General features: G+C 39.1%; 1 protein-coding gene and 2 long non-coding RNA genes across 7 annotated transcripts; 1 reads left to right on the top strand and 2 right to left on the bottom strand.

Moving 5' to 3' along the window:
* Positions 1–7: 7 nt before the first annotated feature.
* On the bottom strand, positions 8–6,378 carry LOC103461091 (uncharacterized). 4 transcript variants are annotated; one of them, XR_001776348.1, is made up of 5 exons: positions 6,120–6,378; positions 5,752–5,871; positions 4,804–4,958; positions 2,927–3,085; positions 8–182 (listed from the first exon to the last, which is right to left on the bottom strand). It is a non-coding gene; the product is annotated as an uncharacterized LOC103461091 (long non-coding RNA). The 4 variants fall into 4 exon arrangements; XR_001776346.1 differs by lacking the exon at positions 5,752–5,871 and having other exon boundaries at positions 4,804–4,984; XR_001776347.1 differs by lacking the exon at positions 5,752–5,871.
* styk1b (serine/threonine/tyrosine kinase 1b) lies at positions 195–8,369 on the top strand. Of its 2 annotated transcripts, XM_008403422.2 has the most exons (10): positions 195–1,490; positions 2,435–2,481; positions 2,934–3,101; positions 4,380–4,712; positions 4,822–5,003; positions 5,486–5,560; positions 5,782–5,990; positions 6,540–6,580; positions 7,825–7,921; positions 8,017–8,369. In XM_008403422.2, exons 2-10 carry the CDS (start codon positions 2,436–2,438, stop codon positions 8,207–8,209), a joined length of 1,344 nt encoding a protein of 447 aa, XP_008401644.1. In that variant the 5' UTR covers positions 195–1,490; position 2,435; the 3' UTR covers positions 8,210–8,369. The 2 variants fall into 2 exon arrangements, with proteins under 2 accessions (XP_008401644.1, XP_008401643.1); XM_008403421.2 differs by lacking the exon at positions 195–1,490 and having other exon boundaries at positions 1,510–2,481.
* A 511-nt stretch (positions 8,370–8,880) lies between these two features.
* LOC108166043 (uncharacterized) lies at positions 8,881–11,233 on the bottom strand. The gene is made up of 2 exons (XR_001776345.1): positions 10,381–11,233; positions 8,881–10,287 (listed from the first exon to the last, which is right to left on the bottom strand). It is a non-coding gene; the product is annotated as an uncharacterized LOC108166043 (long non-coding RNA).
* Between the last annotated feature and the right edge of the window lie 137 nt (positions 11,234–11,370).

The following is an 11,370-nucleotide window of genomic DNA, read 5'->3' as shown; positions in this document are numbered from 1 at the left end:
GATTTTATCTTGAAGGAAAACAGTAGGTTGTCGTGCCCTCCATATGAAGTTTAACCTCTGATACATTCCCAGCTTTGTTTGCTTATATAACCAGAGGATGCTGACATTTGTTTACCTGACAGGGCAGGAGAACCAGTTGATGTCGGTGAGTCATGACCGGTCCCAGCAGCGTTGCATTACTTCTGTGAAAACAGTTTGGAAATATTTGTTATTAAATTGGCTTTGTGTAAAGCAGATCTGCCACTCTCCGGTTCAGTCGGCCGTCGTAATGTGCAGACATGAGATTTTGGCTTGTGGTCGCTAATGTTCAAAAACACAATTTGCAGTCGTGGTTAGATTTTGTCAACACACTCCAGGAGCTGTCAAATCAACTTCACACAAACGTTTGACGCTGAAACATAACTGGACTCAGTTTATATGGTCACATTGTCATTTTATACCTAAATCTGAAAAACACAACATAAATTTAACGTAAATTATGTTTATGCAACAACAATGTTTAAGGATTCTTCTAATATTAAGCTGATTTATGTGAGACTAATGTACTAATAAGTAATTACATTTTTTGTTAAATGATGAATATTCAACCGTTGTTTTGCTTTGAAATCATCAAATTCATACTATTTTATATACCTAAGGTTTATCAGATACAGAACCAGGGATAAAAGCATCAGCACATCTTTTGTTGCTTTACAGCCAAATGTTTCATCTGACAGACTGAAGACAAAGTAACACATGATTATAAAACCAAAGGGAAATATAAGATGGCGCTCAATTTGTTTGGCCTACATATTTATCTGGCCTTTTTAGTCAGATCACCCTAAATATTTTTTGATCCACCTTTTGTCCACTTTGCAATTAAGTAACCGGGGTGCACAGTGAGGGTCGTGGTTGTGTTGCCGAGGTATGAACACATTTGCGCTCATTGTGATTAAAAATCAAAAGCAGTTTGTTTTTTGCTGACTAAATGCCCCGGAGACAAAAAAGCCAGTTATGCAAGTTTCCGATCAAAGAGGTGGAAACTATAAAGTGACAAGGAGTGGCTGGACCTGTTCCTGTGAACAAAGGGCAGAAAGGGAGGGCAAGAAAGGAACTCGCATTCAAAAAAAAACTAACGAACGGCTGTCAGAGAGAGGAAGACAGGCGACAGGTGAGAGTTTTGGGGACCGGACAGCTGATTTCAGTCCTCAGCAGCATCACTCCACTCTAGGAGCGTGAGGGCGGAGGAAGGAGAAGTCAGGAGTGAAGGATGTGGTGCAGGTGATGAGGGTGGAGTCAAAGGAAACACCGAAGGTGGGAAGGCAGACAAACAGAGAGCAGCAAATTGATCCCCGGAGACGAAGAACACAAGGAGGAGCTGAGGAGCACAGCTGACAGGATGCAAACAAAGTGCCAAACGGTGTGAAGGAAGGAACCATGCACCTGCGATAAGACGATTCTACACACTGTATATTTTATTTGACGTTCAGAAATCCACCCACATAAGTGAGGTAAGAGTTTCTTTACTACATTTCTGAAACACAATGCGATCTGTTTTACAACAGGAGCTCATTCATCCACTATGTAGATTCAGAAACAGCTTAGAAAATGCAACTTTTAGTTGTTTTCAGGGTGGTTTTATTGAGAACTGGCGTTCTTTATGTTTGAACACTGGGTGTGAGGTGCAACACAAGTTTTAATGTGACAGTAAAATGCAGATTAACAGGTTTGGAGATCTAGGATGTGACGTGAAAGGATGATGACGAGACTGAAGAGATTTTATTGCGTACCCCACATCAGCCTTATAGTGCATTTTTTAAACCACAGACCAGCCAGCACATGGCATACAGGTTACTTGGTTATATATGCTTCTTTGGTGATGATTACACATGTTCTGATGGTGATAATTAATGCAAATATTGGACCACAGCTGCAAAATTATTATGTAAAATTATGATGGCTGTGTAGCCAGAAGATAAAAACAACAAACTGAGAAAGGAGGAGGAAGAAAACATTGACACTTGGCGCGTTAACACAACATCTGAGGTTCCTGGTCTCGGTTACAGTTCAGGTCTTTCTTAACGCTTACGTGTGAGAGTCAAGTTACAGACTTTGCTCCACAAACAACACAACTAAGTATCTTTCAGGGAAACCCAGTTCCTTAATTTGTTGATTTAGACTCATAGATGCTTCATTTCCACTTCTATGAAGAAGTCAATGTTCATGTTTTATTCAGTACCTGAGGCTACACCTTCAGTCTCAAACAGAAACACTTCTTTGCATTTTACGTCAAGTCAGTCTTTGAAGATCTCTGTTATTTGTGTGAAGTGATCTTCTCTATTGTTATTACCAAGCTTAATGGAAAATACTTAATTATTCATTGAGGTTGGAAATTATGAATGTGTGTTGCTGGTTCTGTTCCTGAGTGTCCCTTCGATCTCTTTCAATCTGACAGGATGTCAGGATCAGACTCTCTCTGCACTCATGGAGACACCGCCTGTGGTGAGTTTTATCAGAACCGTGAACCTCTGACCACTAAACAGAGACAGCTTTGATGATACTTTTAATACCTTATCCGTCCTTAAGGGGGGCTAAACATGCTCCCTAAATCCAGAACTCAAACTCGAATGTCCATATCTGCCAGGTGCAATTTATGAAAGTATTTGCAAAATCCCTAATTTGGAGTCTGGATTATAGGTCTTTAATTTTCTATTTTATAAATGCAATTTTTTATTTATTTGTCTCTCTCTTTTTTTTGTCTTTTGATCTTGCAACCTGAATTTAACACCTTATCTTTGTGATATTTCCTCATTTGTGTTAACAAGCTATCTAAATCTGAACAAAACACACACTGTCCAAATTATGATAAAAGAAACATTTTATCTTAATAAGTAAAACATCAGACTTGTTGCCAGTTAAGCTAACACATAACCTCGTGTCCGGTCACCTTGCAGTGATCCGTGTTTATGAACAGGAGGTGATCGTGGTGCCCGTCCTCCTGCTGGCCAGCTTTCTGGTCACTCTGGTCTTCATTCTGCTGCTGCGCTACTGCCCAGAGAAGGTCGACCGAATCCGTCCACGAAAGAAAATGACCACCAGGAGGATACTGCAAGGCATTGATGGTAAGTGGAGCAAAAACAATGTGAACTATGTGGGGTTGGCATCAAAACCTGTTTGTCATTCGTGTGTCACATGATCTTGTAAGCCATCTGAGTTCTTGGAGTTTCCTTGTACTTCCTTGAATTGTACTTTTGGACATGCTGCTGATAGAAAATTTGATGACATTGAGTCTTTCTTCTCTTTTTTTGTTATTCAAAATGCATCTTTGTTATTTACGTTAGGTTTTACATTTGTTGTTTATTTCATAGAGACGAATCCACTTCCAAATAATGTTGTGTTGTTTTCTGCTGGGTAAAGATACTTTCAGTGAGATGTAAAGCCACGTTTGCAGATATGAGATGAAAAAAAAAACCTTTTGAAGGACTTGAGACAAAAATTAAAAAGTTATTAGAATTGATATTGGAGCTACTATTTTTGACATCCTTATGTGTTGACTTATAGTCATTCCAAAATTTCTTATTTGTGTTTATGTGAACATTAAAAACCATTTTTAAATATAGAAGCTTGCTGGAAATATTTGATTTGCTGAAAATTAGTTTTTAAGGGATGGAAACATCCGGAAAATCTGATTTAATTTAGTAAGAAAATAAGATAGGAAGAAAAAAAAAACATATAATATGTATTTTTATGCATATTATCTCTGTGGCCATCTTTAAAATGAAGTATTTTGTCTGAAGGGATATTACTGGAGAACACAAAGTGTCCAAGCATCCAAAAGCATTAAGAAAAAACGGAGTTATTAATTCCTCTTTATCTCAAGTCAACTTTATTGTGATGATGATCATCACAATGTTCTATTGAAATTGATGTAAATATTTTTTTTACAGAACAATAAAAAAACACCTACAACCCATTATACGTCACTCCGTTATAACAACTTTACTTTTAAAGCTACAAGCCTCATCTTTCTGTAATATTATTCAAACACATCAGACATATTTTGTCGCCTAAAGATAACATGTTAGCCCATTTAAGCATTTATCTTCCTCTTGATCAGGATTTAACCAATAAAATGATTTAAAAACTCGCTTCCACATTCACAGACTTCTGGTGACGTCACTTAACTTTATCATTTCAATAATGTAATTTAATTATTTAAAAGTTTTTAAATAATCTGCTTCTAGCTCAAACTCCATTTGAGTTAGAACAATTAAACAATTCTACATGAATTGTTCTACAATTCATGTAGAACAATTTCTGACAGTTTAAATTATTGCTATAAAACAGATTCATCTACACTTTACTTGCTAATTCGTCTGTTCTCTTCTGACTTCTTTCAGCTCCACCTGGTCTCAATGTACTTGAGCATGAAAGCATCGCGTTGGATATGCCCACTTCCTACTCCACCTTCGACACTTCGAAAACGTATCAATCTCAAAGGTTTCCCACGGCGATGAGCGCTCCCGCTCCCTCACCCAGCCCCCTGCCGGATCCCATCAAGCCCAGTTTCACTCCCATCGTCCAGCCCAGAGAGCTGCCCCGCCAGAGGCTGCCAGAGTCCTTCAACCTGGTCGCCCCTCTGCAGGGTTCCTTCTCCCTGCGAGCCGACACGTCTGTGTCTCTCTACAGGGCACGCATGGAAAACAGGAATGTGGTGCTCCGGGTCCTCAAAGGTGAGGAAAATTACGTCTTTTAAAGACACGTCTTTAAAAAAAGAAAAAAAAAAAATCTGTTTTCAAGACCAGATTTTAAAAAGTCATTTACCATCTCTTTCCTCCACAGACTCAGCTGATGCCGATGAGAGACATGACTTCCTGGGCTTCGCGTCTTTCCTCTCTCAGCTTGGTCCGCATCCATTCCTGCCGGAGCTGCTCGGCGTGGTCTCGATTCGAGCTCCCCTGGTCACGGTGGTGGAGGAGCTTGAAAACAGGGACCTGCTCAGCTACTTGTGGCAGTGCAGACAGGTAAAGAAGAGAATGAACTCTATTTTCATACACCGCATCACAAAGTTTGGAGGCCACAGTGGTGGGAGACAGTATTTACCCTCCAACTGAGTTCCACGTTTAGCACTGGTTCTTATTTTCTCCTTACGTTGATAATAGCTCTCTCTGTGGTTTGCTGAAGTTCCAGATCGTAAGAAATAGTCAAACTTATTTAGATTGGAGCATGATGTGCTGATCTTATGGAGTACTTTGTGTTGTCAGACTGGTTCTGTTCAAGGCATTTCATGACTCCACAGGTCTGGTAGTTATCAGGCTTGTGTGCTAGTGAAATTTAAATCAACTGTCTTAAATGATTGGTTAATCATATTCACTTTATGGATTACTTGGGGGAAATTACGTTTCACAGTGCTGTATAAAATTACTACAATATTCAAACTGATAGAAAACGACATTATTATTCAAATGCAAGTGTGTCTAACAAGTATGTTTCCGTTTTTTTCCAGGACAAAGTGGATCCTCCGTGTGAAATGACTGAAAGAAGAATATTCACTATGAGCAGTCAAGTCGCTTCTGCTCTGGTTTGTACAATAATGAAACATTCTCTTTTACAGCTAAAAATATTTCAAAAATACAAAATATGATAAGATAATAGATGTTTTCCATATATTTTTGCCATTTTTTTCCACATGTGTCCACCACGTTAACTAAACACATTAAAAAAAAGTTTTTCTTAGCTTATTCTGAACGGGATTTTTGTGGCCTATCTAACCCTGAAGTTCTTGTTTTGCTGCATTGTTAGGAGTTCCTCCACAGCAAAGATCTCCTTCACGGAAACATCAGGGCCCGCAGCGTGCTGGTCACGAAGCAGCTCACAGCCAAGCTCTGGGGTCTGCATGGAGTTTACATAAGAAAAAGCAAGAAAGCCACTCAGAGGGACGATCCCAGCATGAAGAAGTGGCAGGCACCGGAGCTGCTGGTCAGGAAGGCAGCAACTAAGAGCAGTGACATGTCAGTGGTTTTTTTTTTTTGTCTTCTAATGATTCTTTACGCCTAAGTTTCAAATGTCTGCCTATATAAATCTTCCTTATTTTAATTTGTAAGTAGTTCTTTAAATGTCCTGTGAGATGATATACTTACCCATGTATCCATAACAACTGGAACTTTCAATATCCCGCAAGTTATTTTCGAAATTTATCGTCTATTAAACGACGAGTGCCCCCCGGATTAATTACACTCTCTGCAGCTGCAGCTGTGAAATTACCGTAGTAACCCGATATTGGCTGGAAAGTGCAACGTCTTCCCTTTCAGAAACCGTTGGAATTTTTCAGATAGCGCCACTTGTGGCGGAATTATGGTACTGCAAATTTGGCCGTGTCGCCGGCGACACGTTCCGGTCTAGAAGGTATATTATTAAAGCTGCTCAAATCCAGTTTCCTTCATTTCAGAGATGTTCAGATCATGTTCACTAGTTTGTGTATATTGTAGCTTTTATTTCTAAGAGCTTCAACTGAATAGAAGACTAACTACATGCATTCTTCGTTCTGTTTGCTCCAATAGTTGGTCGTTTGGGATCTTGCTATTTGAGATGACATCGTTAGGTAAGTCCAGCAATAACTTTAAAAAAAAAGGTTAGACATTAGCTCCCCCTTGTGGTTGCTGAGGAATATATGTATATATTTTCAAAGTAAACTTTACTCTTAAAAACTTAAGCAGCAATGCTGACAAAAATGTTGTTAGCGCTTTCGTAGATGACGGAAATAGAAATTGAAGGGGAAAAAAAGCCGATTCTCACACAAAAAGCCCCTCCGACCAATAAAATGCAGAAAACCATCTTAATTCTGGAGGAAGATAAAATGCAGTTTCGTCTCTCATGACTGCACATGTATAAAAACAACAGAAAATATTTTTTCATGTGGTGCAACACATGCTTTCTGTTGCCCCCATGGGCAACTCCCCATATAGGCCATATTAAGAACCGGGACTGGCTGAAACTGAGTGGATCCTGGTTTCTTCAGTTTATCTAAATATTCGTCTCAAAGTTAGCACCACGGCACAGCTGGATGTTACAGGAAGTTAGAAATGTTCCCAAAAACATTTCTAACATTTCTATGAGAGGGCTGTCTTGTTTTTCACTACTCCGAGTCATTTATACTTGAAAAATCAGTATGCTTAAAATGCAGTAAAAGAACAAAGTACACATTATCTATCTTTACTCACTCAATAATTATTTTTTGTTGCCAAAAACAGATATTTTGTTTCTGCAGGACAGTTGCAGCTTTCTAAACATTTATCCCACTCAACACAAACTTTACTTAAGTAAAGTAAAGGCTGGCTTTACTTAATTCAAGTAACTCACATCTGACTCCTTCAGTGGATGTCAATGCTAGGCTAATGCTAACGTGTTTTCTTTCCGTTTCGATATTACTTGTTGATAATAAAGCTTGGAGCATATTTTAAAGTAATTCCAGTCAACACTTTACTTTGATTGTTGTAAATCTGATTTTGGCAACAAAAATTTAAAGAGTAACTTGAAGATTTTAAGTCGTAAATTGTTGCTGAATATGTTGAGGAAATCATATTGTATAGATATATACAGAAATATGCACACAGAAGAATATTTAGGCAAAATTGACTTATTATGTAGGCTTGATTTTCTTGCAGCTAAGCATTGCTGCTTTGCCGTGTTTGGTAGATTTATCAAGCAGGGAAATCTATCACATCAACTTCAATATCGCATAAAACTTGGAGCACTTTTTCGGATCTACTTCTAACTTCATGTAAATGTTACAATGGAACCGTCTTTACTTGGTTGTTCAAAAATATTTGTATTCTTTTTATCTAGGCGATGCTCCATTTGCAGAAATCTCAATTAACGAGCTTCTGCAGTTTCATCAGAGAGGAAAAAGCTTGAAAAAACCTTCCAACTGTTCCAACTCACTGTAAGCATGTTACAAATGATTCAACAACCTTCTTCAAGTTTTTCATACAGTGCAGAATATAACCAAAACCCTGCTTTTACTTGTATTTTTCTTAGATATGCGCTGATTAAAAGCTGCTGCCAGTGGAAGGAGCAGGACAGACCGCTGCTGGCTGAACTGAGCCAAAAGCTTGTTTCAGGAGAAAAGAGCGCCTCTGATAAAGTCCTCAAAGCCTCGGGGACGGTTAACCTGGAACAGTACCTGCAGGAGGCCGGATACGGAGAAGCCAACAACTACACCGTTTTCTGATCATCTACATCGTCAAATGCCAAAGAAGAATATGTGTGTATTTGCACTACTATCTCCAAGTCTAATGGAGCACTTATACAACTGACTTTAAGATGCAATCGAAGTGTTGCAAACTGTGTTTGAGCACTTTTGGCAATAAAAGGGGATTTTTATTAAGTTATTATTCTTAGGATTCACTCAGTTGAACAGGGAACTCCTTAGTGAGTTGATTTTGGGAGGAAATTTCATGATTGTTGGACAAATCTCAGTCTTTTGTTTCTTTCTTGGCTAGGAAACTTTTTGAGGGTTCAGGTTGGAAAACAGAACTTGTGTTTTTTTGTGGTTTAAGACCAGAGAACATGTAAACATGAGTTTGTGCATCTTTCTTACAACCTGAACCTGCAGGTGATGCTATTCAAACATTATGGTGTCAAATATATATATTTTTTAAAAAAATTGATCAATGCCTTTTAAAAAAAAAAATTTAATACATAAACGACCACAGAAGAAGTTACAAAGGGAAGGATTTGTTAGTGTAACTAATAATACCCGTATCTACGTTTACTCAAGGAGGATGGGTCATACAGATGTCTGCAAGATCCAAACTCAGCCTGTTTACATAAACTCAAATGTTAATGGCAATATGAATTATCGTGAGGTTGAAATGAACCTATGACCAATAAACAACATACTCAGTTCCAGTAATGTTTATTGATAGTACTGCATACACATACAGAGAGCACTTCCATTTAGCCCTTGAAAGAGCAGAGCATCAGTAGCCGCCTCCAGGTACTTTATTAAAGCTTCTACAACTATATTGTCCCATGAAAAAAATAATTCTGATTGTACTATAAAAATGAGAAAATACAAAACTAAACTCTTCATGACTATTAAAAAACAAACAAACAAAAAAAACTACTAAAACACCAGGCTTGTTGAGTGTCATTGTCAGTGATGTGATTGAAGCCTGGGTTTGGCATCTAGGACAAAAAAAACAAAAACATAAGCAGAATACAACAAAAGACCGAACACATGTAATTGTCACAAACAACCTGAAGACCGAAGCACCTTTTTAAAATACTGTTTGAAGTGAGATGTTTACGCAGGACCACCTGACAGGCAGTGAGAGTTGGAGTTTTCAAGGAGTCCACATACAATTACACCAAGTTTCAAAGAAAAAGACAAACACTTATGAAAGGAACACTTCAGTTCATGACATCAGCGGCTTACGCATACCAGTATGCAGAAGTCCGCACATTCAGAGTCCAGAAAGAATACTGTCTATCTAGTGCCTTGAAAAAAGAAAAGTAATCACACCCCTTAAAAGTTTTTCCCCATTTCATCACGTTAAGACAACAACCGTTTACGGCGATAGACCAACACACAGTACAGCAGAACTGCGCAGCTGAAGGAAAATGGATCTCCATGGCAACGTCCTCTACAGAGGATGAAGCAGGTAGAGACGTACTCCAACAAACAAAAGGTAGATCTATGGAGTATGAATCCCAATGCACGCCGCTCTTTTGTGTTGCTTTGTGTTGGCTGACGTAAAATCCCAGAAAAAGACTCAAAGTTTGTGGTTGCAATGAGACAAAATATGAAAAAAAAAAATCAAGGGGGGAAAATAGTTTAGCAAGGAACTGTGGGCGTTCTGGGACCCAGTAACTTAAAGGTTCTCTAAGGGCTTTAGGAGGCACTGAGAACAAACTGTAGCTCAGTCAATCAATCCTACCTCTTAACTGAATCAATCACATCCCTTTATGTCACTCATGGGCTTTTAAGAAAGCTCCTACCTTAAAACAAGAGAAACATCAAAGAGGATGAACTGGATTAAAAGGTTCATGTGGTCTGAAAGGCACCTTCAGATTGATAGGGATCAACTGTTTGTAAACCAACACATCCGCACAATCTAGTCCAAGTGAGGCGTCAGAAATGAGGGCCCAGCCATCACTCGCGCAGACTGTTGATTGAGGCACAGATCTTCAGAGCCGGACCCAGTTTAATGTTCATGGTGGAGATTAGGTGGTCTTCTCTCAGCAGCAGCAGAGCCTGTCCGTCTATTTCCTGCGACAGAAACTGGGCCGCCAGCTCCTCGCAACCTGAAACCCAGCAGGAAGCCAAAGAGACGGGTGAGAACAGACGACCTGAACGTAGTTAAGCAATCGGAAGCGAACCGCGATCCGGCCGCTAACCTTGAAGCGAGGAGATGAACTTGCAGACTTCTTCCACGCTCCACTGAGCCGGAGTCGCGGAGAGGAAGCTGGCCCCTTCGATCAGGAGACTTCCAGGTGCCGAGCTGTCGGAGGGAGGAGCGCTGTGCTCGGCTCTGGAGCAGGAGCGTAACGAGCTTCTGGACAGTGAGGAAGAGTCATCCTCCTCTTCCTCCCCCTCACTGGACACGTCTTCCGAGCGACTGGACTCTGAGTGACACTACGAGGGAGACGGCAGAAGTTAAAACACAAAGCTATAAACTCAACATTAAGATAGTAATGTTAGGTCTGTCACGATAGCAAATTTTGCTGAACAATATTACGATAAACGATAATATTGTTTGAGACTAAAATAGTTTGAGACTATTTGGAAGCAATGCTTCGATAATGGCATAATAATGTTCAACCTCTCAACGACCAACAAACTAACGTCACAATGGAACTGGAAAGCATCCAAAAAACACAACCAAAAAACAATACATAAAACAAAAAAAAATTCATAAAACCAAAACCATAAATGAAATTATGATGTCTATGAATGTAAATTATCACTCCCCTTTTAATTTATTCTATGAATAACTGATGAATTGCTTATTGTGACCACTTCTTTGAACTTCAAGATTTTAAAGACTTTTCAGTCAGTTTTTCTAACTTTTTAAAAATGTAATGTAAAGACTGAAAATGTAAAGGTTTCAAATACATTTATGGAAATAATCCAAATCCCAGGGTTCAAATCTTCTTTAGCACAAGGTTCTCAGAGTGAACCAAAAAAACGTCTAATACAGTGTTTCTCAACCTTTTTTGGGCCAGCGCCCCCCTAGCCCTTATCCAGGTCCTTCACCGCCCCCCACCAAAAAATTTGAAGGCTACTTTGCACTGACAATTATTTTATTATTAATGTTACTATCACTATTGTAGATGTTTTGAATCGGCACACCGATTATACTTTCCCGTACACTTCAGCGCGCCTTA

Source organism: Poecilia reticulata, unplaced genomic scaffold (genome assembly GCF_000633615.1).
Source record: "Poecilia reticulata strain Guanapo unplaced genomic scaffold, Guppy_female_1.0+MT scaffold_587, whole genome shotgun sequence".
NCBI classification, from domain to species: Eukaryota; Metazoa; Chordata; class Actinopteri; order Cyprinodontiformes; family Poeciliidae; genus Poecilia; species Poecilia reticulata.
Note: the sequence above shows the minus strand (reverse complement) of the source record. Positions and strands in the feature narration are given on the sequence as shown.

Bases quoted from the DNA above. Each gene is read 5' to 3' on its own strand.
- styk1b (XM_008403421.2), top strand. From the start codon at position 2,379: ATGTGTGTTGCTGGTTCTGTTCCTGAGTGTCCCTTCGATCTCTTTCAA. The intron at 4,713-4,821 runs GTGAGGAAAATT...TTTCCTCCACAG, and splicing joins GGTGCTCCGGGTCCTCAAAG to ACTCAGCTGATGCCGATGAG. The intron at 5,991-6,539 runs GTCAGTGGTTTT...TTGCTCCAATAG, and splicing joins GCAACTAAGAGCAGTGACAT to TTGGTCGTTTGGGATCTTGC.